General features: G+C 38.6%; 1 protein-coding gene across 1 annotated transcript; it reads left to right on the forward strand.

Annotated features, from left to right (window-relative positions):
• The first annotated feature begins 643 nt into the window (after window positions 1–643).
• On the forward strand, window positions 644–24178 carry PSMD12 (proteasome 26S subunit, non-ATPase 12). Its single transcript, XM_061144420.1, has 11 exons — window positions 644–833; window positions 9017–9076; window positions 9166–9294; window positions 10615–10722; window positions 12399–12503; window positions 15493–15642; window positions 15726–15860; window positions 20211–20323; window positions 20957–21131; window positions 22886–22963; window positions 23890–24178. The coding sequence occupies exons 1-11, from the start codon at window positions 726–728 to the stop codon at window positions 24097–24099; spliced, it is 1371 nt and encodes a 456-aa protein (XP_061000403.1). The 5' UTR covers window positions 644–725; the 3' UTR covers window positions 24100–24178.
• Window positions 24179–24396: the final 218 nt, after the last annotated feature.

Genomic DNA, 24396 nt, shown 5'->3' on the forward strand with positions numbered 1-24396 from the left:
TTTTTTTTTAAGGGATCCAGATGGTGTGGATAATAAAGAAAACTAGTATGCGCCTTAAGAATTGGAAACCGACTCGTGTATATAAACGAGATCTCATTTGATGCTCAGAAGTAGGAAAGGGAGAGCAAATCGTCTTTCTAAAGATTCTTCTTAACAACATAATATTTACCGATTATACTACCGAGTCACTCCCATACCTTCTCTTATGAGCTTTAAGAGATCCCACAGATTGATTAAGTCACCAAGATTTTCAACCAGATGAAACCTGAGAATTTTTTTCTTCAGGATTTATTTCAGCTTGCTCCTCTAAGACAAGAGAAAACCGAGATTCAAGAAAACGTTAAGTGACTTGCCCATGGCTCTGAGAAACCATAATATTTCAAGTGCAAGAATATGCATCATAGTCTATTCAGTTATACTAGCTTTTCTCACCACGAACTGTAGATGAAAAGTCTGCCACCAAAGGCAAAATCAGACGGAGGGGCGGGTGGTGTGGGGTGTGCGTGTGTGTGCGCGCGTGCGGGCACGCTCGAGCCCCGTTCCCCGCTCCGCCCCCCGGGGCTGTCCGCGGCGGTGCCTGACTGGCGGCCAGTGCAGGGGGCCTCGCGGGGTCCTTCGCGCGGGCTGCCGACTCACTGCCTGAGCGGGTGCGCCGGCGGCTTCCGGTGTGGGTGACGAGTGGTGGCCGAAGCAGGGGGACATCAAGGGACGCTCTGGCAGGGACCATGGCGGACGGCGGCTCGGAGCGGGCCGATGGGCGCATCGTCAAGATGGAGGTGGACTACAGCGCCACGGTGGATCAGCGACTGCCCGAGTGCGAGAAACTGGCCAAGGTGAGGGGAGGCCGGCTGGTTGTTGGCGGGCGCCAGGGGCTGAGTCACGGCGCCAAGCTTGCTTAGGCCTCAGGGGGCCTCCGGACTGGAGCGCGCATCCCGCGGTTGTCTGTCCGGCCCGAGTTAGGCCTGCATAAGCAGGACATCCCAGGTCTGCCCGACCAGGGAGACCCCGCAGCCGGAGTACCGTAGTACTTCCAGCTTCCCAGACCCTCCCCAGGACAGATGGTCACTTCATTCCCGTGGAAGTTGGGGCTCCAGTAGTATTTTTTTTTTTTTTTTGCCTTTTCGTGGATACCGTTTCAAGTTTTCTTTAGTAGTTCCTCAGGGTTTAAGGCGGCTTCAGCATTCACGGTAGATCAGAGAGTTTCGTTCTGTTGCTCTTGCCGAATCAGTTTCTCTTGTTAAGTTGCGGACGGATCGTGACGATGTGCTTGGTCTTTGGCCAGGAGAAGGGACGGGAAAGTGATGGTACGAAGGGGATTAATACAGGACCCCTGTCCTTAAGGAGTTCGTGTATACAACGAATTAGACGGGTCGCGCATGCTAGTGTGCTAGTGAGTGCCATACGAGTATGAAAGTGTTACTGAAAAACAGAAGGAAATTGTTCGCTCTTACTGGTGATTTAAAGAAGGCTTTTTCAGAGAAGCTGACGTTTGTATTAGATTTTGAAGAATGAGTAATATTGGAATGGGGAGGAGTCATCCTAGGAGCGGGTACTTTGCGAGTAAAGACAGATAGGCACAAAAGTACAGAATAACATGATTAGCGGAGGTCTTGAACTGTAGTTTAGCCCAACTGCTTATCTCCCATGAAACAGAAATTTTACTTCAAGCATTTATCATGTCCCCACTGTTGTGTGCCAGGCAACTTTGTGTATGTGTGTAAAGAAACCAAGACTCAAGAGTTGTCGTCGATGGTTACAGTTAGTAATAGGTAGAACCAGGGATTTAAACCTAGGTTTGCCTGACTAGGGTTTGGATGGTTGTTACATCAGTTCCATTATAGGAGGTTGTTAAGGATTATGCTCAGGCCTCCTTAAATTCTTTGATCAATCTAGCCACAATCATTTATTGCAGTTCATCTGGGATGCATTCACTAATAGAGTTGTTTTTGTCTATTATGGAGCTTTCTATCTAAGTACATTAAAACAATAAATTCAGGGGCAGGAGGAGTGTCAAATAATACTTCACCGTTAGTTTTTAGAAAGAATCCTTTTAATGCTTCCCTTATTCCCAAAAAAAGAATGTAGTGGGGCTTTAGAAAAGTCAGGGATAGGAAAAGATGATGAAGTTGATAGACCTGTATTTCTTAGGTTCAGTACCCTAAGTGGAAGGGAACCATAAATTCATCTATGAGCTTTCTAGCTGCTAGTGTAAAGAAACATCACCAGTTACATAGAGGTTGGAAAACTCAAGACACCTCCAGAGCCGGGCAGATAATCGCTGACATTTATTGAGTGCTTTCTGCAGTGCCAGCCACTCTTCTAAGTGTTTGTTTACACATATTAACTCATTTGATCCTCACCATAGCCCTGTGAGGTCCACATTATTATCATTAGTGTTTCACAGACAGGAAAACCGTCTAGGGGAAGTTAAGTCACACGCTCCAAAGTCATACCAATAGCAAAATGATGGATCCAGGATACAGACCCAGGCACACTGACTCTGGAGTTTCTGCTCCCACTGAGCTGTCCTGCCCAGTGAGCAAAGTGTAGTGAAAAGCTGGACTTCTGAGCACCTGCTCCGGGAAAGGGGACAGGAACTCTGCACCTTAGGTTCTGCTTTGCCAATGGAGAATGAAGGCCAGGCCTTGTCAGCTCTTCTTATTTGTGGGAGTGACCAGGAATATGGGTTTTTGTATGAATTGCCTCTGTATTTAGAAACTGGACACTAAACTGTTTTGAAGCACTGTTTGAGGCAATACCACGTAGATCAGACAAAACACATGTCCAGTCCAGAGTCAGCCCCGGAACCACCTTTTTGGAATTAATAGATTGGTAATGTCCATAAAGAAGAAGCTAATTGTTCTAAATGAGTACAGCTATTCCTAGAACTGAGACGAGGGTGAAAGGAAACCTTCCCCTTACCAGTCTCTTCTGATAGCCTACTGTGTGCAAGACCCAGTCAGTGCTAGACATTGTGGAAAGTATAAAGATGAGTGGATAAAACTGTTGCTTTCAAATCACTTACAGGCCAGTAAGAAAAAAATAATAATGTTGCTGCTACAGTTGTTCTAGTGGTCATTGTATAGCATTTATTTACAACATTGTGGTTATGTTCAAGATAGTTGAATAGATTTGCAAATTCAAATGCCAGCTGATTTTTTTAAGGTATCAAGTAGATGATGGAAATGTTTGAAGCAGGGAATATTGGGACATGTTAAACTTACAAAATTAGAGCCATTTTGGTTTTTCTTTTAAGCCACTGTGCCTGTTGAACACAACAAGGTGTAGATATGAATTTTCTTTGTGGGGAGGTGGGGCAGGGGAAGAGGGCTGGGGCATGGAGGGGAGAAGGTTTTTTTTAATACACCACAGTTTTCAACTTTTGGATTAGATAATTGTCTTAGTTTTTTTTAGAGTATGTTTCTCTGTTTTGCTTTTTAGTTATCATTTTATATTATTTTCTAAGCATTCTGCTAATCATGAAAAAATACTTAAAGCATTGCATTTCTGCATTGGAATGCATGGACTATTTTAGCATACATTCTTTAATATAGTTTTACTTATTTATATATTTTTTTGGCTGTGCTGGGTCTTCGTCGCTGTGCGGGTTTTTCTTTCAGTTACATAGAGCAGCGGCTACTCTCTAGCTGCAGTGTGCCGACTTCTCGTTGCGGTGGCTCTCTTGTTGCCCAGCATGGGCTCTAGAGCCCATGGGCTTCAGTGGTTGCAGCTCCCAGGCTCTAGAGCACAGAGTATCGGCTCATCGGCCTAGCTGCTCTGCGGCATGTGGGATCTTCCCAGATCAGGGATCGAAGCCATGTCTGCTGCATTGGCAGGTGGATTCTTGACCACAGAGCCACCAGGGAAGCCCTAGCATGCATTCTTTTGTTTTTCATTTTGAACCCATCGGTAAAGCTGAAGGAGGACTTTCCTGCTGGTCCAGTGGTTAACATTTCGCCTTCCAATGCAGAGGGTGCAGGTTTGATCCCTGGTCGGGGAGCTAAGATCACATATGCCCTATGGCCAAGAAACCAGGACATAAACAACATAAGCAGTATTGTAACAAATTCAATAAAGACTTAAAAAAAAACAACTGAAGGAAGTTTTGTTATCTTCACTTCTGGGAAAACTAAGATTCAGGTAAATTCAGCGGTTATCCAAGGTCTAGAGAGGTCTCCTGGCAACAGTTAACAAGTGTTCTTTTTGCTATGTCCCATGGCTTCTTTAAGAGACTTTATCACTTCTGTGTTTAAGACATTTTATAAATATGAAAGACAATTTAAGATAAAAAATTATGTGTGTAGAGAATAAGAATGTATCAGGTGCGAAAACCACATATAGCAAAAGCCTTCAAAAGTCCAACTGGAGTCTAAACCCAGGTGGTAAAATTGCCAAATCTAGGCCTTTTGTATCTCTTACAGTTATGACCTAGTACAGTTCTCTTTCTGTGTCCTAACACTCACCTAGCAAGTAACAACAGTAACTAATAATGTTAGCTGTCATGGTGATGGTAACATATATACATTCGAACATACATATGGTATGTAGGTTCCAGGCATACCTTCATAGGTATTGCTTTAATCCTTACACTGACCCTCTGCGGTAGGAACTGTTATTACGCTCATATCACTGAAGAGAAAATTGAGGGTCAGAGAGGTAAGTGTCTTGCCTGAAGTAAGACAGTGGTAGATCTGGAATTTCAACTCAAGCAGACTGGCTGCAGAGCCTGCCCGGGTTTTTTGTTTGTTTTTGTTTTGGCCACTCAGGATCTTAGTTCCCCTGGATTGAACCCCCGCCCCCTGCAGTGGAAGCATGGAATCTTAACCACTGGACTGCCGGGGAAGTCCCTGCAGAGCCTGTTTTAAAAAAATTACATTCTACTGCTTCTGTGATTGGTGTTTGAGGACCCTGTATCAGATTGGTGAGATAATAAAAGTGACATTAGTTTGTGATAATCGTTGATGTGTCACTTTTGCATTCAGGACTTAAAAATTAGTCTGGGAGGGCCTTTTCTGAACTATAGAGATATAGTGTTTAACAGTTCTGACATGCAGAAAGTTCCCCTCCTAGCCGCTCCCACTCCTGCTTTTGGATTACCATGTATTTGACACATGGTTATTAAATGCCAACCCACTCCAGTCTTCTTGCCTGGAGAATCCCATGGACAGAGGAGCCTGATAGGCTACAGTCCATGGGGTCGCAAAGAGTCAGACACGACTGAGTGACTTCAAGACAAGATTTAGGGATTACTTGCATTCTTAAATCAAATATATCCTTTGTTTCTCCCTCCACTTAATGTCTTTTCATTTCTTTTGGTCACCTGCAACTTCTTCTCATGGTTAATACTAAAAATAAAGAGGAGGTGAAATGTGAAACAGTTTACTTGATTGTCAATGACTTGGACAAAAGACCCCTTCAAGAGATAGGTCATTTAAAAGTATTGGATTGGCATTACACTTAAGTTATTTGTGGTTAACATTTTATTAGCCTTTTCTTATTTAGGTTGTTTAAGGAGTCATTAAAAGATCGGGTCATTTAGGAGTTAAAGGACACAAACGTATAGAACATACAGATCCCCAACATGTATTGATATTGAACAAACTCCTTAGTCATTTACCTCACTGACAAAGATTATTTTAATAAGGAAAAGGATTCATAAGAGTCACATGTTCTAACAAGTTGGTTTTGGTAGCTCTAAACCATCTTGTTCTTCGGAGTTGAAAGGCAGCATCTAGGAGGTAGGATTGCAAGGATGACGTGTGAGTAGACAGGAAAAGAAGGAGGAAGATGTTTAACCATAGGATTGAACATGGAAGATTGGGTGAAAAGTGGGATGGTTTGAGAATTGGGAGTTGCATTTAATGAAATTGATGATAGTGTCCCTCAGCACTGAATTGTCAGCTATATAATTTGTCACATTCTACTTACTGTAACAGTAAGAATCAGGAATTGTAAGCCAAGATCAAATGAATAGTTCATGTCAACGTCAGTTCATTCGACACATGCTATGTGCAAGTTGGTGCAAGGGATACCATCAAACAGACTGTCCAACTCTTTAAGACCCCTGGGACTGTAGCCTGCCAGGCTCCTCTGTCCATGGGATTTTCCAGACTGGAGTGGGTTGCCATTTGCTTCTCCAGGGGATTTTCCCGACCCAGGGATTGAACGTGAGTTTCCCGTGTTTCCTGCATTGGCAGGCAAATTCTTTACCACTGAGCCACCTGGGAAGCCCCAATCAGACAGGTGTTAGCCATTTTGTTGTGTCTGACTCTTTTCAGCCCCCATAGAGTATAGCCCACCAGGCTCCTCTGTCCATGGAATTCTCCAGGCAAGAATACTGGAGTGGGTTGCGATTTCCTTCCCCAGGGGATCTTCCCAACCCAGGAATCAAACCCAGATCTCCTTCTTTGCAGACAGGTTCTTTATTGTCTGAGCCACCAGGGAAGCCCCAGTCAAACAAGGTCTAGCCCTAAAGGGACTTAAGAACACTTTGGAGACATGCTTACTAATAACTGTGGTACAAGGTGTGAAGGGATGCACCGGCATACCTACAGAAACACCACTGCAAGTGTGGGCAGGTGCAGAGCACTGAGTCAAGTGGTGAACAGTATAGACAGAGCCCCTGCTCCTACTGAGCACATTCTAGTGAAGTTAGAAAGACAGTGAGCATTAAGATGGAAAAGACTTTGGGGTTATCAGCTGAAAAAAATGCACAACCTTTCAGTTGAGAATTATGTCTTAATTTGGGGCATTACTGAGGACTGTCGCCCAGGAAAGCAGCCACTCAGATATCTCTGAGAGCCTGTTCCAAAAAGATAAGGGAGGAGCCAGAATGTATAGGAGTTTTGGCTGGGGAAAAAAAGAAAATCAAACATGTAGTCGAACATCAGATGATTATTGCTAATCACAAAAAACAGACAGCTCAAGTTAATGATTTTAGAGTTCTTCTCTGTAGGGGAAGATGCAGGAATCTGAGCTTATTGAAATCATTCTTTTGATATGTTATCTTAATTATCTAGGGCCAGTATCCTTTAGTTCAGGTAGGTGCTGGTCTTTGTCCACAGAGTCATTGCAGACCGGAAAGTCAGTGGGCTGGAGTGTTAAAGAGGGCGCTGAGTGACTACTGACTAGAGAGCGCTCTCCAAGAGTGCCCTTCTGAGAAGGGGACAGTGACATTTCATGTTTCATTGATACCGGTAGACCCCAGCCCTGGAGTGGTGTGTGATTCCTTCCTATATATGGTATAGTTCTTTAAAACCCGTATTTCTGAATTAAAATACCACATGTAGTCAACTATATTCTGTGGATCACAGTCATGTGACTAATAGTAATTACAAAAGCGACAAGAGGGTACCATTAGTAAACAGTATTTTGCATTTTAGCTATTCTTGCACTGTTTTGTTGCCGAATAGTAACCATTTCCCTGTGGAAACTACAGTTGACCCTTGAACAACACAGGTTTAGATTCTTTGATTTTTATGATTTATTAGCCTTTAGCTTTGGAGAATTTATAGCCCTGTTCTTTGTTCTTCAGCTCTGATGGACAGAAGCATTTAACCAGCATTTATTGTGTACAATAAATGTACATGAGCCTAAGCAGCTTTCAGAACTGGTGTTCCCGTTTTCAGATTGAATTAATAAATTCATACAGTGGCTATACAGTACATTTTGTGTGCTGCATGGAAAATTCATATGGAAAATATGGAAACAATATTTTGAAAAGTTTAAACATTATTTGTGCCCTTAATTCAGAAGTTGTTTAGTTTCTTTCATCAGTAAAAGAGTAGTACTCCGGCTTCCCTGGTGGCTTAGAGGTAAATCTGCCAATGCAGGAGATGTGGTTTCTATCCCTGATCCAGGAAGATCCCACATTCCGCAGAGCAACTAAGCCAGTGGACCACACGCCTTGAGCCTGTGCTTTAGAGCCTGGGAACCACGTGCCACAGCTACTGAAGTTCGGGCACTGTAGAGCCCGTGGCCAAGACAGAAGCCAGGGCGGGGAGAAGCCTGCCGCCACTAAGGGAGACCCTGCGCCGCAGCCAAGGCCCAGCACAGCCCGTGAAAGGGAAACGGGCCAGGACTCACGTGTAGTCTATGAGTGTCACAGCCAATAAAAGGAAAACGGGCCAGGACTCAAGTGTCATCTATGAGTGTCCTTAACATAAAAATAAATCCCCTTCACGGTTAGAAAAGCAGTTACAAATGAAGCCCTCCTCATTACTTCTAGTTTATTCAGTGTCATTAATACCATTACCTTAAATAAATCCAGTCTTTGTGCTGTGGGTTGGTTTTGTTTTTATCAAAATGTGTGTTTCCCAATGATGGCTTATTTTAGTCCTCGTGTATTTTTATCTAGGTTTATGTTACTTGAATTTTGTTATTCTCGTTTCTTCTTGTCTGCCCCAGGGAGAGTGTTTTGTTTTTACGTGTGAGGTGGAGGTTGCTGTTGGCCCAAGACTGGGTATAGCACGCATGGGGAATCTCTGGTGGGCTTCGTTACTTTACTTCTAAAGTCACTGAAAACTTAAACCAGGGTTTCCTATCTTTTTACCACCAAATATCCTTTTTACTTCTCAGAGCTCCATGTTTTAAAATATTTTTGATGAATTTAAGGCACAGGTGGCAGCCAGTTAAGAGTCTCTGTTCAGAACAAGATAAACAGGTGTTACCACTCTGATGTGATGAATTAGAATCCAAAACAAAGACTTGATGTTTTTCTTGGGTGTTAAATCATTGGTTTGCTAGATTCCATTTCTCCTAGGCATTTAGAAATGTTAAAAATAGCTTGTGGGCCCCAGGTTGGGAACCACTGGCTTCCGGAATCCTCTAGAGAAGCAGGCTGTATCATGAAAGTGAGAAAAGGACACACAGTTGTGCAGGTGGTCTCTCTGCTCTAAGATAGACTTTACTGTTTAAATTTTGTCTTTACTGTTTCAGAAACGCCTCATGTTAGACTAAATTATTTGGCTTTGTGTTGGTGGTGGTGTTTTTATTGTTCATTTACCTCTTGTTTTAGGAAGGAAGACTTCAAGAAGTCATTGAAACCCTTCTCTCTTTGGAAAAACAGACCCGAACTGTGAGTAGATTGTAATGAAAACCTCAGTTGCCATTAATTTCATTTGACATTGTTCCATTAACTTTCAGTGTGAATTTTCATTCTCACAGGCTTCTGATATGGTGTCCACATCCCGTATCTTGGTCGCAATAGTGAAGATGTGCTATGAGGCTAAAGAATGGGATTTACTTAATGAAAATATTATGCTTTTGTCAAAAAGACGGAGTCAGTTAAAACAAGTGAGTTCATGATTTATCGAAAACAAATACATTCAAATTTGAATAAGGACTTTTAGAAAAAGAAAACCTTTCTACGAATCTGTTTTAAATCTAACGATGTTAAGTCAACATTACAACATTTAGAGAGTTTTAAAAAATTCTGTCCTTGTTCTTATGACAACTGCTTTTATTTTTTTTTCTTCTAGTCTTTATGTAGTTGCATATTTTTACAAAATTGCTTTGAGAGTGTTGATGCAGCTTTCTTCTAGTTCTTTGTAGCTCCTTCATAGTTGTTATTTTAAATGGCTGTGTTATAATCCATCAAGTTGATTAATTATAATTTACTTAATCATGTCTTTTATTTAGACAGTTAATGTTTATGTTACTTTTGAGGCAAGATACTTTGTTTCCTTTTCTGCTATCTTTAAATATGCTGAATATAACAACATTTTCCTGGTGACAAGAGTCCTGATTATTATTATCAATGACTATGCTGTGCCATTTAGAATCTAGATTAGGGGTTGGCAAACTGTGGACCAAGGACCAAATTCTCCATGCCACCTTTGTAAATAAGTTTTGGGGGCCAGAGCCACACCCATCTGTCATGTATCTGTGGCAAGACAGAGCAGAATTGTTGCTACAGAGACCCTTTGGCCCACAAAGTCTAAATACTTACTGTGTAAATATTTATAAAAATATACAGAAGAGGTTAGCTGACCCCTGACCTAGATCATGGACAGTTAGAGCTGCAAAAAATACAGTCCAGCCTGCTTTATTACCTGTCTGGGAACTATGGGCAAGAGATGCTATGCTTCTCAATGTCACATTTTATTGGGGTGAGCATGGCTGGCTGTAGCTCCTTCTCTCCATCCAGGTGATGGAACTGTTGTTTTATCTTCTGCTTCTGCCACTGACTTTTTCATGGCTTCATTGCTATCACGGCTACTGTTAAATTGTGCTTTTCTCTTTCCCACGCCTTTAGTCTGTTGCCACTTCTTCCATACTTTTCTTCTTGGCTGCAAGAAAACTAATTAGCTAGCCTTCTGGTAGACATTGCCAGACATGCCTCTCTCACCTGTCCTTTTGTGTGATCAGCTCACCAGTTGTAAAGGGGGCTAAAGTCTTTGCGACTGAGGTTTTCCTATCCTTTATTGATTTGTTACTGAGTATTCAGTATTCTTAGCTAAGGGAGGTTTTTTTGTTTTTTGTTTTTGTATATAGGCATTTCAGTATATAGTTTCTTGGGAGACCGAATTTGACTACAGCACTTCCATAAATAAAATATTTCCTTTTCCTGTGTGAGGAATGAATTTAACTTGTGAATGAATTTTATTATTTTAGGCTGTTGCAAAAATGGTTCAACAGTGCTGTACTTACGTTGAAGAAATCACAGACCTTCCCATCAAACTTCGATTAATTGATACTCTACGAATGGTTACAGAAGGAAAGGTGAGTTTTCTATTAGTATAACTCACAGTGAGATAAGTACTCTTACCTGTAATCAGAGATACTTATGTATTTAAACATTTTATTTAAGTACATATGTATGTATTTTTGAGATGAAATACACCAAATGTCATTACCATAATTTAACCCATATCTTTGTACATCCAGTGTCTTCCCATATGCCAGTGAATATAAATAGTGACAGTCTTAGTATATCCAGATTTTTCTAGAAATTAGTCATCTTACCCCAATTTTTCATTTGCTAATATTAAACATAAGGTTATTTCTTCATGTCACCTAGATCTGCTTGAGAAATCTTTGTTTGGTATAGCTGAGGTTTCTTAGAGTGTTGCAGTGTGAGATTAGTTTTCAAAATTTCACTCTTTTCAAAATGTATTTGTATTTTTTTGATGCCTTCCCCCCACCTCCCCAGCCTAGTCTGTGTTTCTCTAAAAAGGGCAAGTAGGAAATGGTGACTGTGGTAGATACATTTCTTTCTAGGTAGATTTTTGTGGTTTGAAGACAAAAACTTAGTTTTATATCTAACTTATTACCTCTCTGACAGTTGAGTTCATTAAATATTTATTGATCACCTGACTGTATTGTGCGAGGTCCAAAATGGGCAGGACACTATTTTTAATGTCAAAAGAAGGCAGTCATAGAAACAGTTACTGTGCTGGGCATGACAGTAGCAGGGTGTTCCTGCAGCACAGAGGTGACGATTGACCGGCTGAGGACCTCAGGAAAGCCTCAAAGAGTTGATGGTGGCTCACCTGGCTTTTTAAGAATGAATACTAATTCTGGGGCTTCCGTGGCATCCAGTGGTTAAGACTCCATGCTTCCACTGCAGGGGGCACAGGTTCAGTCCCTTGTCGGGGAACTAAGATCATCCCACACACTGTGAATGGCATCCAAAAAAGAATGAATACAAGTTCTGCTGGGCCAGGATGTAGGGAGGAGGGCATTTTAGATATAGGGGAAGTTATACGCAGAGATAGCAAGTGAGAAATGCTTAACACATTTAGGAAACTCTAAGCATTTTGTTACCGTTTGAGATAAGGTTTTGGGAGTGAGTGGGGAAAGGGGTTGTTACAGAGAAAAGGCTAAGCAAGTCAACAAGCACAAGCATGAAAATTAGTGCCCTAGACTCTGTTAGGCTATAGTTATATTTTTAATCTTCACTTGTTGGAAATTATAAACCAAACATTTCATATAGCTATGAAAAATGCTAGTAACTTTTAACAGTGTACAAGGTCAGATATTTTTAGAGAAAGTAGACTTGCATTTAAACAGAAATCAGAATGAGAGTATTGGTTGAATTACAGTTAGTGGACTGCCTTTGCTCTTTGCAGAGTGTTATTTTTCAAATAATCAATTCTTTTAAAGGTGCTTTCTGTGGCTGTGCCATTCTGTGGCACTGTCTTTGCTGTTTGGCCCTGTTATTTGTTAAGCACAGTGATTTCCTACTTAGGTTCTCAAATGAAAGCTGCAAAATATGGATAATGTTTTATAGAGATGTCTTCTTTAAAATTATGTGAGTGTAAAATGTTTGTATGAGGAAGATAAGTGCATGACAGCTGCAAGAGAAATACCTTGTTTGATGATAGTTCAGTTCTGCCTTTTCAATTTTAACATGTTTCTGTAGGAATTTGGATAATATGAATTTCTTGTATTTTTAGATTTATGTTGAAATTGAGCGTGCTCGGCTTACAAAAACATTAGCCACAATAAAAGAGCAAAATGGTGATGTCAAAGAGGCAGCCTCCATTTTACAAGAGTTACAGGTAAGGAGCTGCATTTTAGGGTATGTAAAATTTTCCATTCAATCAGCAGTATTTTCTTACAATTGCTTTTTTGGGCACCTTATTGCTTTTTTCTGAACCACCAAGATTAAGAGTGAGTAACTGTTTAAAAAGTTTTGAAGAAAAGTAAGATCGACAAATTAGTCTTAACTTTATGCTATTATTTGAACATTTTAATTCTCTTTTGAACTTAAATCAGTAATTCATGTACATCTATCTGTGCCTTCGGAATTTGTTGTTAATCATTGGCCTCATTTTTAATGAATATCTGATTGGTGGTCAGTTTCTAGGCTACTGAGTCAAAGGAGTTAAGTAACTATAGTCACTGTCCAGAAGTGGTTGAGTTTGGAATTCACACTAATTCTGTTTGACTTAAAGTTGCCCACCCCCCCCACAACACACCTTTTTCTTTTCAATTAAAATACTTTATTTTTTAAAGCAGTTTTAGGTTCACAGCAAAACTGAGTGGGAAATTCAGAGATTCCCCATGTATCCACTGCCTCACACCACACACAACCTCTGCTGCTATCAGCATCCCAAATCAGAGGGGTACCTTAGTTACAGTCATTGACCCTCCGTTGATACATCATTATCACCCAGAGTGCCTAGTTTTACATTAGGATTTACTCTTGGTGTTGTACACTCTATAGATTTGACAAACATAATGACATGTCTCCACCATCGTATCGATAGTATACAGAATAGTTTCACTGCTCGGGAAAATCCTCCGGCTCTGCCTATTTATCCCTTCCTTTCCCTAACCCTTGGCAACAGCTGATCTTTTTATTCTCCCCATAGTTTTGTCTTCAAACTCTATTTTCCAAGCAGGAGAATTATATGCCTCATGATTTAGCATCCCTTGTGAAGTATTCGTGCCCAAAAAATTAATATACAAAGGTTTAACTACCAGTTTTAAAGGTATACCAGGGACAGAGGAGCCAGTTAACCACAGGAACACATTCCACAAACTTCAGACTCTAGGAAACTATAGGATGATTGACTTGATTTCTTCAATGAGTTAATTGCAAGGAAAAAAGAGACATAAGAAATATATCTACAGATTGTAAAGTATGAGCCTTATTTGGATTCTTAGTTGATTAAAAGACTATTGTAGAGTGACTATAAATTTAATGATACAAAGAATTTTTATGTAAGAATTTTTTTTAAGGTTTATCTTTTATTTATTTATTTTTTCATTTATTTTTATTAGTTGGAGGCTAATGACTTTACAATATTGTAGTGGCTTTTGCCATACATTGACATGAATCAGCCATGGATTTACATATGTTCCCCATCCCGACCCCCCTCCCTAAGGTTTATCTTTTAGAGATACCATATTGAAATATTTATTTGTAATGTCTTGTCTGAGATTTGCTTCAAAGTAATTGACACACAGAGAGAGTGAGTGAAGATGTATAAATGAAACATTAATGGTTCACTGTGTGTGTGTGTTTATTTTCCTTAAGAAATTGCAAAGGAGAATTAGTGTATGTAGAGTGCTTAGCACAGTAAATGTTGAATAACTATTTTTAAAATTTACAAAGGAGAAGCAATGAAATAAAAAATTTTTAGACCAAATTATAGTAATAACAATAGCCTTACTTCAGTCTACTTTGTAAAAGTGTCATTCTAGATTTTATAAATCATTTATAGTGTATGTGTGCTAGATATTATATTAGGAACTTTTTCATAGTACTTGATATAATTGATTCTCTTGAATAGTGTATATCTACTGCATCCATAAGGGGTCACATCAGACTTGTTATCTGAATTTTAAAAAGACTGATGCCTCTTTTTTATGTAATAGTTTCAACTATTATATAGTTAGCTTACAACTGACATCTTTTTCATATTTAGAATTGTCATTTCTTCATTAGCCATTAGAAAAATGCAAATTAAAACAATGATAAGATACCACTACATGCCTATTCAGTTCAGTTCAGTTGCAGAGTCGTGTGCGACTCTTTGCAACCCCATGGACTGCAGCACGCCAGGCTTCCCTGTCCATCACCAACTCCCTAAGTTTACTCAAACTCATGTCCATTGAGTTGGTGATGCCATCCAACCATCCCATCCTTTGTCGTCCCCTTCTCCTCCCACCTTAAATCTTTCCCAGCGTCAGGGTCTATTAGAATAGCTAAAATTTTTTTAAAAACTGACAGTACCAAGAGCTGGTGGCGATGCAAAGCAGTTGGAACTCAAAGATTGCTGATAGGATTAAAAAATGGTGCAGTCTCTCTGGAAAACAGGGTGGAGGTTCCTTATAAAGTTAAACTTATGTTTATTGTATAACCTAGCAAACCCATCCTTGGGTACCCAAGAGAAAGAAAAACTTATGTTCAGAAAACTCTTTCACTAATGTTCAGAGTAGCTTTATTTATGATAGGCAAAAGATGGAATCAGCCCAGATGTTTTTCAGCAGGGGAATAGTTAAACTGGGGTTCATCTGTGCAGTGGAATACTAGTCAGTCATAGAAAGGAATGAACTGTTTGATTTACACAACAGCTTGAATGAATCTTATTTAAAGCATTATGCTGAATAAACAAAGATAGTCTCAAAAGGCTGCATCTTTGACATTCCTGAAAGGACAACTCGACAGTGTTGGAGGACAGATCATTGGTTGTCAGGGGTTGAGTAGGGGCAGTGTGTGACTGAAGGGGGCACATCAGTTATTCAGGTGACAGAAGTTTTCTAGGTTTTGACTGTAATGGTGACTGCAGAAATCTGTACATGTATTAAAATTTATAGAACTTTACACCAAGAGGAAAACATCCATTTTACCATATAATAATTTTTTTAAAATTGTAATTTCCTGAAGGAAACTAGCTTTTCATATCACCATCAGCATTCTCCCAATATGCATGAAGTTTCTTATTTATCAAGTGTGAATTTTTAATATCTATCTAACTTTGTTGCAATTGTAAACTATTACTAAACATTATAACCTTACTTGGGGATTTACTCTGGTAGGTGGAAACCTATGGGTCAATGGAAAAGAAAGAGCGAGTGGAGTTTATTTTGGAGCAAATGCGGCTCTGCCTAGCAGTGAAGGATTACATTCGTACACAAATCATCAGCAAAAAAATTAACACCAAATTTTTCCAGGAAGAAAATACAGAGGTAAGCCTATCTCTTACTTTAAGTTTACTTTGAAAATGTTTGGGGAAGAAACCCATAAACCCCATTTTGTCAATATTTTACAGAAATTAAAGTTGAAATACTATAACTTAATGATTCAACTGGATCAACATGAAGGATCTTATTTGTCTATTTGTAAGCACTACAGAGCAATCTATGATACACCCTGTATACAGGCAGAAAGTGAAAAGTGGCAACAGGTAAGAATATATTCTTTTTTTTCTTTAAAGATAGAGTCTTAAACTTGATGTTGAAACTTATCAGGAAGAATTTGCATTTTTTATTTATTTTGAAATAATTTAACTTCAGTAATTACATGCAGTTGTGTGGTGCTGCTTTCTGTTCATTGTGTTGATAGTTCACTTTAACATTATTGATTCAGATGAATTGTGGCAATACTCTATTTATGACCTTTGAAGAAATGTAGGCTTACTATTTAAGACATGTATAGCAGTTACCTTCTAACTGAGGTCACAGATAAAGATCCAGCATTACTTTGGAAAATTATTTTGCAAAACTTGTGAATAGTGTACATGTGGATTCCACCTTTTTACTGCTAACTTGTTATGACTTTTTCTTTTATACATTTGTTTTAAAAAATGTTTGGGGGAGGGATAATTTAGGAGTATGAGATTAACAGATACAACCACTATATATAAAATAGATAAACAAGGATATATCATATAGCATAGGGAACTATATTCAATATCTCATAATAACCTACAATGGAAAGGAAACTGAAAAATAATAATATATATATAATACATATATGTATATGTAACTGAGTCTGCTCTGTAACTGAAATTGTGCTCAGGCGCTCAGTTATGTCCAACTCTGTGACCCCATGCATTGTATCCTGCTCGACTCCTCTGCCTGGATTTTCCAGGCAAGAATACTGGAGTGGGTTACCATTTCCTTCTTGAATACCTGAACCGAACACTAACTAGATCACTGTACTTCAATTAAAAAAAGAAAGAAAAAAAGCAACCCAGGTAGTAATTCACATTAGTAAAGATTCACTGTATTTGTGTTGTTTTGTTTTGTTTTGTTTTCATTTATTTTTATTAGTTGGAGGCTAATTACAGTATTGCAGTGGGTTTTGTCATACATTGACATGAATCAGCCATGGAGTTACATGTATTCCCCATCCCAATCCCCCCTCCCACCTCCCTCTCCACCCGATTCCTCTGGGTCTTCCCAGTGCACCAGGCCCGAGCACTTGTCTCATGCATCCAACCTGGGCTGGTAATCTGTTTCACTATAGATAATATACATGTTTCGATGCTGTTCTCTCGAAACATCCCACCCTCGCCTTCTCCCACAGAGTTCAAGTCTGTTCTGTACATCTGTGTCTCTTTTTCTGTTTTGCATATAGGGTTCTTGTTACCATCTTTCTAAATTCCGTATATATGTTAGTATGCTGTAATGTTCTTTATCTTTCTGGCTTCCTTCACTCTATATAATGGGCTCCAGTTTCATCCATCTCATTAGAACTGATTCAAATGAATTCTTTTTAATGGCTGAGTAATATTCCATGGTGTATATGTACCACAGCTTCCTTATCCATTCATCTGCTGATGGGCATCTAGGTTGCTTCCATGTCCTGGCTATTATAAACAGTGCTGCGATGAACATTGGGGTGCACGTGTCTCTTTCAGATCTGGTTTCCTTGGTGTGTATGCCCAGAAGTGGTATTGCTGGGTCATATGGCAGTTCTATTTCCAGTTTTTTAAGAAATCTCCACACTGTTCTCCATAGCGGCTGTACTAGTTTGCATTCCCACCAACAGTGTGAGAGGGTTCCCTTTTCGCCACACCCTCTCCAGCATTTATTGCTTGTAGACTTTTGGATAGCAGCCATCCTGACTAGCGTGTAATGGTACCTCATTGTGGTTTTGATTTGCATTTCTCTAATAATGAGTGATGTTGAGCATCTTTTCATGTGTTTGTTAGCCATCTGTATGTCTTCTTTGGAGAAATGTCTGTTTAGTTCTTTGGCCCATTTTTTGATTGGGTCATTTATTTTTCTGGAATTGAGCTGCAGGAGTTGCTTGTATATTTTTGAGATTAATCCTTTTTCTGTTTCTTCATTTGCTATTATTTTCTCCCAATCTGAGGGCTGTCTTTTCACCTTGCTTATAGTTTCCTTTGTTGTGCAAAAGCTTGTAAGTTTCACTAGGTCCCATTTGTTTATTTTTGCTTTTATTTCCAATATTCTGGGAGGTGGGTCATAGAGGATCCTGCTGTGATTCATGTCAGAGAGTGTTTTGCCTATGTTCTCCTCTAGGAGTTTTATAGTTTCTGTTCTTACATTTAGATATTTAATCCATTTTGAGTTTATTTTTGTGTATGGTGTTAGAAAGTATTCTAGTTTCATTCTTTTACAAGTGGTTGACCAGTTTTCCCAGCACCACTTGTTAAAGGTTGTCTTTTTTCCATTGTATATCCTTGCCTCCTTTGTCGAAGATAAGGTGTCCATAGGTTCCTGGATTTATCTCTGGGCTTTCTATTCTGTTCCATTGATCTATATTTCTGTCTTTGTGCCAGTACCATACTGTCTTGATGACTGTGGCTTTGTAGTAGAGTCTGAAGTCAGGCAGGTTGATTCCTCCAGTTCCATTCTTCTTTCTCAAGATTACTTTGGCTATTCGAGGTTTTTTGTATTTCCATACAAATTGTGACATTATTTGTTCTAGTTCTGTGAAAAATACCGTTGGTAGCTTGATAGGGATTGCATTGAATCTATAGATTGCTTTGGGTAGTATAGCCATTTTGACAATATTGATTCTTCCAATCCATGAACACGGTATGTTTCTCCATCTGTTTTGTCCTCTTTGATTTCTTTCATCAGTGTTTCATAGTTTTCTATGTATAGGTCTTTTGTTTCTTTAGGTAGATATACTCCTAAGTATTTTATTCTTTTTGTTGCAATGGTGAATGGTATTGTTTCCTTAATTTCTCTTTGTTTTCTCATTGTTAGTGTATAGGAATGCAAGGGATTTCTGTGTGTTAATTTATATCCTACAACTTTACTATATTCGTTGATTAGCTCTAGTAATTTTCTGGTAGAGTCTTTAGGGTTTTCTATGTAGAGGATCATGTCATCTGCAAACAGCGAGAGTTTCACTTCTTCTTTTCCTATCTGGATTCCTTTTACTTCTTTTTCTGCTCTGATTGCTGTGGCCAAAACTTCCAAAACTATGTTGAATAGTAGTGGTGAGAGTGGGCACCCTTGTCTTGTTCCTGATTTCAGGGGAAATGCTTTCAGGTTTTCACCATTGAGGGTAATGCTTGCTGTGGGTTTGTCATATATAGCTTTTATTATGTTGAGGTATGTTCCTTCTATTCCTGCTTTCTGGAGAGTTTTAATCATAAATGGGTGTTGAATTTTGTCACAGGCTTTCTCTGCATCTATTGAGATAATCATATGGTTTTTATCTTTCAATTTGTTAATGTGGTGTATTAAATTTATTGATTTGTGGATATTAAAGAAGCCTTGCATTCCTGGGATAAAGCCCACTTGGTCATAGTGTATGATTTTTTTAATATGTTGTTGGATTCTGTTTGCTAGAATTTTGTTAAGGATTTTTGCATCTATGTTTATCAGTGATATTGGCCTGTAGTTTTCTTTTTTTGTGGCATCTTTGTCTGGTTTTGGAATTAGGGTGATGGTAGCCTCATAGAATGAGTTTGGAAGTTTACCTTCTTCTGCAATTTTCTGGAAGAGTTTGAGTAAGATAGGTGTTAGCTCTTCTCTAAGTTTTTGGTGGAATTCAGCTGTGAAGCCATCTGGTCCTGGGCTTTTGTTTGCTGGAAGATTTCTGATTACACTTTCGATTTCCTTGCTTGTGATGGGTCTGTTAAGATCTTCTATTTCTTCCTGGTTCAGTTTTGGAAAGTTACACTTTTTTTAAGAATTTGTTCATTTCTTCCAAGTTGTCCATTTTATTGGCATAGAGCTGCTGGTAGTAGTCTCTTATGATCCTTTGTATTTCAGTGTTGTCTGTTGTGATCTCTCCATTTTCATTTCTAATTTTGTTAATTTGGTTCTTCTCCCTTTGTTTCTTAATGAGTCTTGCTAATGGTTTGCCAATTTTGTTTATTTTTTCAAAAAACCAGCTTTTAGCTTTGTTGATTTTTGCTGTGGTCTCTTTAGTTTCTTTTGCATTTATTTCTGCCCTAATTTTTAAGATTTCTTTCCTTCTACTAACCCTGGGGTTCTTCATTTCTTCCTTCTTTAATTGCTTTAGGTGTAGAGTTAGGTTATTTATTTGACTTTTTTCTTGTTTCTTGAGGTAGGCCTGTAATGCTATGAATCTTCCCCTTGGCACTGCTTTTACAGTGTGTATTTGTTTTATAATAGTTTTATGAAAGGTTAATATTACCAAAAAGCCCTATGAAAAGATCAATCTGATAAGATTTTCCCCCTAAGACTTGAATACACTATTAAAGATGAATATATAGTTATTCCATGAATTTTCACCTTCTGCCAGAGTTTTCATTTTGTTTCTAATCTTGCCTATATTCTGCTGCATTGTGCGACTTTTTTAGGCCCTGAAAAGTGTTGTCCTTTATGTTATCTTGGCTCCTTTTGACAATGAACAGTCAGACTTGGTTCACCGAATAAGCGGTGACAAGAAGTTAGAAGAAATCCCTAAATACAAGTAAGTACTTTTATAATTAGTATAGTATGTCTTAGTGGAAGTACCATTTTGAAAGACTGGTTAACCTAAATGTATGCTTCTTAATTGATTGCTGATAGATCATATTAGAGAATAAACAGAAAATAAAGTGGGTTTTTTTGTTGTTAGGACTGCATTAGAAATTAACATAATGAGATTATAACATACTCCATTCTAAGCCACTTATCAAGAAGTAGTTTTATTTCAAGCTCACTTGAGCAGATCTTGTTTAACTATTCAGTCAGTTTTATCATTAGTAAATGTTGGGGCTTTGTGATTTTCAGAAGTACATGCTTCTGAAAATCTGTTATATAAAGCAGACATGGGCTTTATGCTCTTCATCTTTTAGCTGTTCCATTAGTAAGTTTACAGTCAGTTAGTCCAGCGACTGGCAAACATAATACAGGAGAGAACAGAATGATAAGTAGGAGAAGGCACTGTTCAGAATTACTGTGGAAAAAATGGTAGCAAAGTTAGTAAAATAAATAATAGTCACCTCGTGTCTTGTTCTACAAACAAAGCTTTCTAAAAATCATCTTTGATAGTTTAAAATTTGCTATTAGATGAAATGCAATCTTTACAGTTTTGGAATAGTAAGTTTTGTGTAATTTACAGGGATCTTTTAAAGCTTTTTACCACAATGGAGTTGATGCGCTGGTCCACACTTGTTGAAGACTATGGAATGGAATTAAGAAAAGGTTCTTTGGAGAGTCCTGCAACTGACGTTTTTGGTTATACAGAGGAAGGTGAAAAAAGGTGGAAAGACTTGAAAAACAGAGTTGTTGAACATGTAAGGATCTGGCATGTTGGAAATGACAATTTAGAAGCAAACTTTGGCAAATTTGAGCTTAAACTTATATTTCTCAAATGTTTCTTTTAGATGTTATATCTTTAATTCTTCAGGATTTTTTTTTTCCCCTATGCCTAGTGTGGTAGTGATGTTGTTTGTTGTTCAGATGTTTATTGTCTTATTTCCCAAGCACATCAGAATTTATCTTACCCCTTGTCATTTTTCCCCCACCTCTTTTTAGCTTTTCAGAAAAGATCACTAGGGTTACCATGCTGCATTTTGAGAGGACCCCTCAAGAATACAAACTTTTATAGTATATAAACCAGAAGGAATTTCTTAAGAATGTGAGGGATGGATGTGGGGGGGGGGTGGTTTCTCACTAGTACTGACTTGGTAGTTTTGGAAACAGGTAACATGTTTTAAACCCGACCTCTGGTATTCTTGGGTGTCACTACAAATTGAATTACGTAAACCTTCATTCACAGAACAAATGTGAGCCTTCTGTGTGCTACACTGGGACACATGGGAGAATAAGACATGGTCCCTACCTTTCAAATGTTTAAAAATACATCACAGTGGAAGAGGCATTTATAAATTATGTATTATGGTACAGGTATACATGGATGAGAGGGGAGCATAAGGAGAGAGTTGATTGGTTCCACCAGGTAGAATGGTCAAGCTGGACTTAGAGGAATTGATGTGTGAGGTTAGATTTGTGAGAAGGGTATGTAGGTTCAGTAGGCAGATGGGATAGTCTGAGCTGGGTCACAGAGGCAGCAGACCAGCTGGGGAACTTGGCGATCTCCAAGGAAAGGGCTCAGTGAGAAAGGACTTTGGAGATATGGAAAAGGTCTTGGTCATAACAAAGTTTGTACACCCAATAGTAAAAGCTGAGAGGATAATGACCAGCATGTATTTTATAGAGAATCCTCTGGGAATAAGTGTGAAGAGTGAATTTGGAAAGAGAAAAGACTGGAGATAAGAAGACTAGCTAAGTAAGAGGGGCTTTGTTGGCTTGAACTGAGTGGATGGAATGGAATTAACGATTTTAAAGCAGACAGACAATTGAATTTGGTCATAATGAAAGGATGAAGGAAAAGCAGGGAGTCTTGAGTGATCTTATTTTTCCTGAGAGGTTGGTGTTACCATCACCCCTGATTAGTGATGGGAGGAGGTGTGGCTGCTTCAAAGATGAGCTCATTTTTCTCCCCAGAACCCCATTTTTCCTTGTGAGTGCAGCTGCTTTGTTAGTAAGGTTAACATTAAGAATAACCAAAGGGCACCTCTAATTTTAGCACCACTTCCAGTGAAAATTGGGAAATTTAATTCAGGTTATCTTTATGTAGTATGATGATAGTATTTTGAGATGATCTTTTTAAAATTTTAGCTTTTTTTTTTTTAATTTTAGCCTTTTAAACATTTGTATCATAGTTAGAAGAACTTTAGATTCTTACATTTAGCAAAAATATTTTAGTACAGTTACAACTTTTAACAACTAATTTAGCTAAGTCTATATGTATTTAAAGAGTTGTCAGGTGTGCTCAGAATAACTTAAAAATAACCGCAGAAGCCAAAATCTTGAAATATTTAGTTTTGTTGTTGACATTTAGAGCTGGTTTCATTCCAGTGGCAGACAGCAGCAGAATAAAAGCTCTGAGCCTTGACGTTTTAATTAAAGCTACTTGGATAGGAAAACAAACGAGCTTTTGGCCTTACTGACAACTGTGTCCTCCATACCTTTCTTCTTTCCTCAGAATATTAGAATAATGGCCAAGTATTACACACGGATAACAATGAAGAGGATGGCGCAGCTTCTGGATCTGTCTGTTGATGTAAGTAGTACACACCATTGTTTGTGTAACCACTCATTTTGAAAATCAATTTACTTGTAAAAACTGAGTGAGCAAATCAACCTCATCTTATTACCTTATTTTAAGTTTATGTGATAGAAGCTTTCCCCAAGCTATCTTGAACACCAAAGAGTAGCCTAAATACCAAGTTATAGTTACGTGAATATTACACTAGTTAACATCCTTACTCAAATATGTTAGTTTTACACTGATTAATTTGAAGTTAAAGTATGTATTTCTATAATAAATACATCTAAGTTCAAAAAGTGAACTGTAGAAATAAACCATATGAGGGAGACTTGACTGCAGTTCCCCTGGAAGGGTGCTAGGACATGTTAGGGGAATATTGTATTCGGGTCTCGGTTTCACGTTGGTAAAATGTACACCACCAAAGAGATAGGAGTTAGGCGAAGTGTATAGTCAACAGGAGGTATCCTGACAGTTTAACTGCAAACGAAGAACCTTGGAATAGTTTGGGTTAGAGGGCTTGATCCTTGGTTGGTTCATTAACTCTTCTCGTTTCTGGACAAGGGCACCAGAGGCCTTAGAAGTAAAGTGCCTTGTCCTTGGCTACCTAGTTAGCAAGTGGTAGAGCATATATTCTAACCAGTATTTCTGGAAACAAGCTGTATAATACTGCTGTTGGTGGGAAACATTGTAGAAGGTAGACCAAGTTGCTGTTGACAAAGGCTCTTGAACGGTACCCACAGTATTAAGTTTGTGGGGAGATTCAAACTGAGCCCTAGACTTTCAGTAAGGTAAGTACATTATTGCAGGAAATCAGTTTCTAACTATTAATAATGAATTTTAGCCCTGCATATTCTTGAATGAAGATATTAGAAAATACTTTCCTTAAATTTTATTGTCTAAATTATCATGTCCTAAACCAATTTGTCTTTCTCTTACAGGAGTCAGAGGCTTTTCTCTCAAATCTAGTAGTCAACAAGACCATCTTTGCTAAAGTAGACAGGTTGGCAGGAATTATCAACTTCCAGAGACCCAAGGATCCAAATAATTTATTAAATGACTGGTCTCAGAAACTGAACTCATTGATGTCTCTAGTTAACAAAACCACACACCTCATAGCCAAAGAGGAGATGATACATAATCTACAATAAGGGTCTCCATGCCCTTAGTGCTTTTAGAAAAGAGTTAAAATTGGAAGTCATTAAAAAAGAAAAAGACTTTTATGGTGTATATGTTGGGTTTTTTTTTTCTTTTTCTATTCTCAGCTCTTTTGTCTAAAATTTAAAAGATAGTGAATATGTTTGAGGCCCCTTTTGACCTTTCAATACCTTGATTTCATTGTTAACTTTGCATTTGGTGCAGAAATACACATTTCATCATCTGAGTACTCAAAAAATTGTCATAACTTAAATACGTTTTTCTGTCGTTTGAAACCTTTTTAGCTACTA

This window comes from Dama dama, chromosome 5 (assembly GCF_033118175.1).
Source record: "Dama dama isolate Ldn47 chromosome 5, ASM3311817v1, whole genome shotgun sequence".
Taxonomy (NCBI): Eukaryota; Metazoa; Chordata; class Mammalia; order Artiodactyla; family Cervidae; genus Dama; species Dama dama.

Bases quoted from the DNA above. Each gene is read 5' to 3' on its own strand.
- PSMD12 (XM_061144420.1), top strand. From the start codon at position 726: ATGGCGGACGGCGGCTCGGAGCGGGCCGATGGGCGCATCGTCAAGATG. The intron at 834-9,016 runs GTGAGGGGAGGC...CTCTTGTTTTAG, and splicing joins AGTGCGAGAAACTGGCCAAG to GAAGGAAGACTTCAAGAAGT. The intron at 15,861-20,210 runs GTAAGAATATAT...CGACTTTTTTAG, and splicing joins AAAGTGAAAAGTGGCAACAG to GCCCTGAAAAGTGTTGTCCT.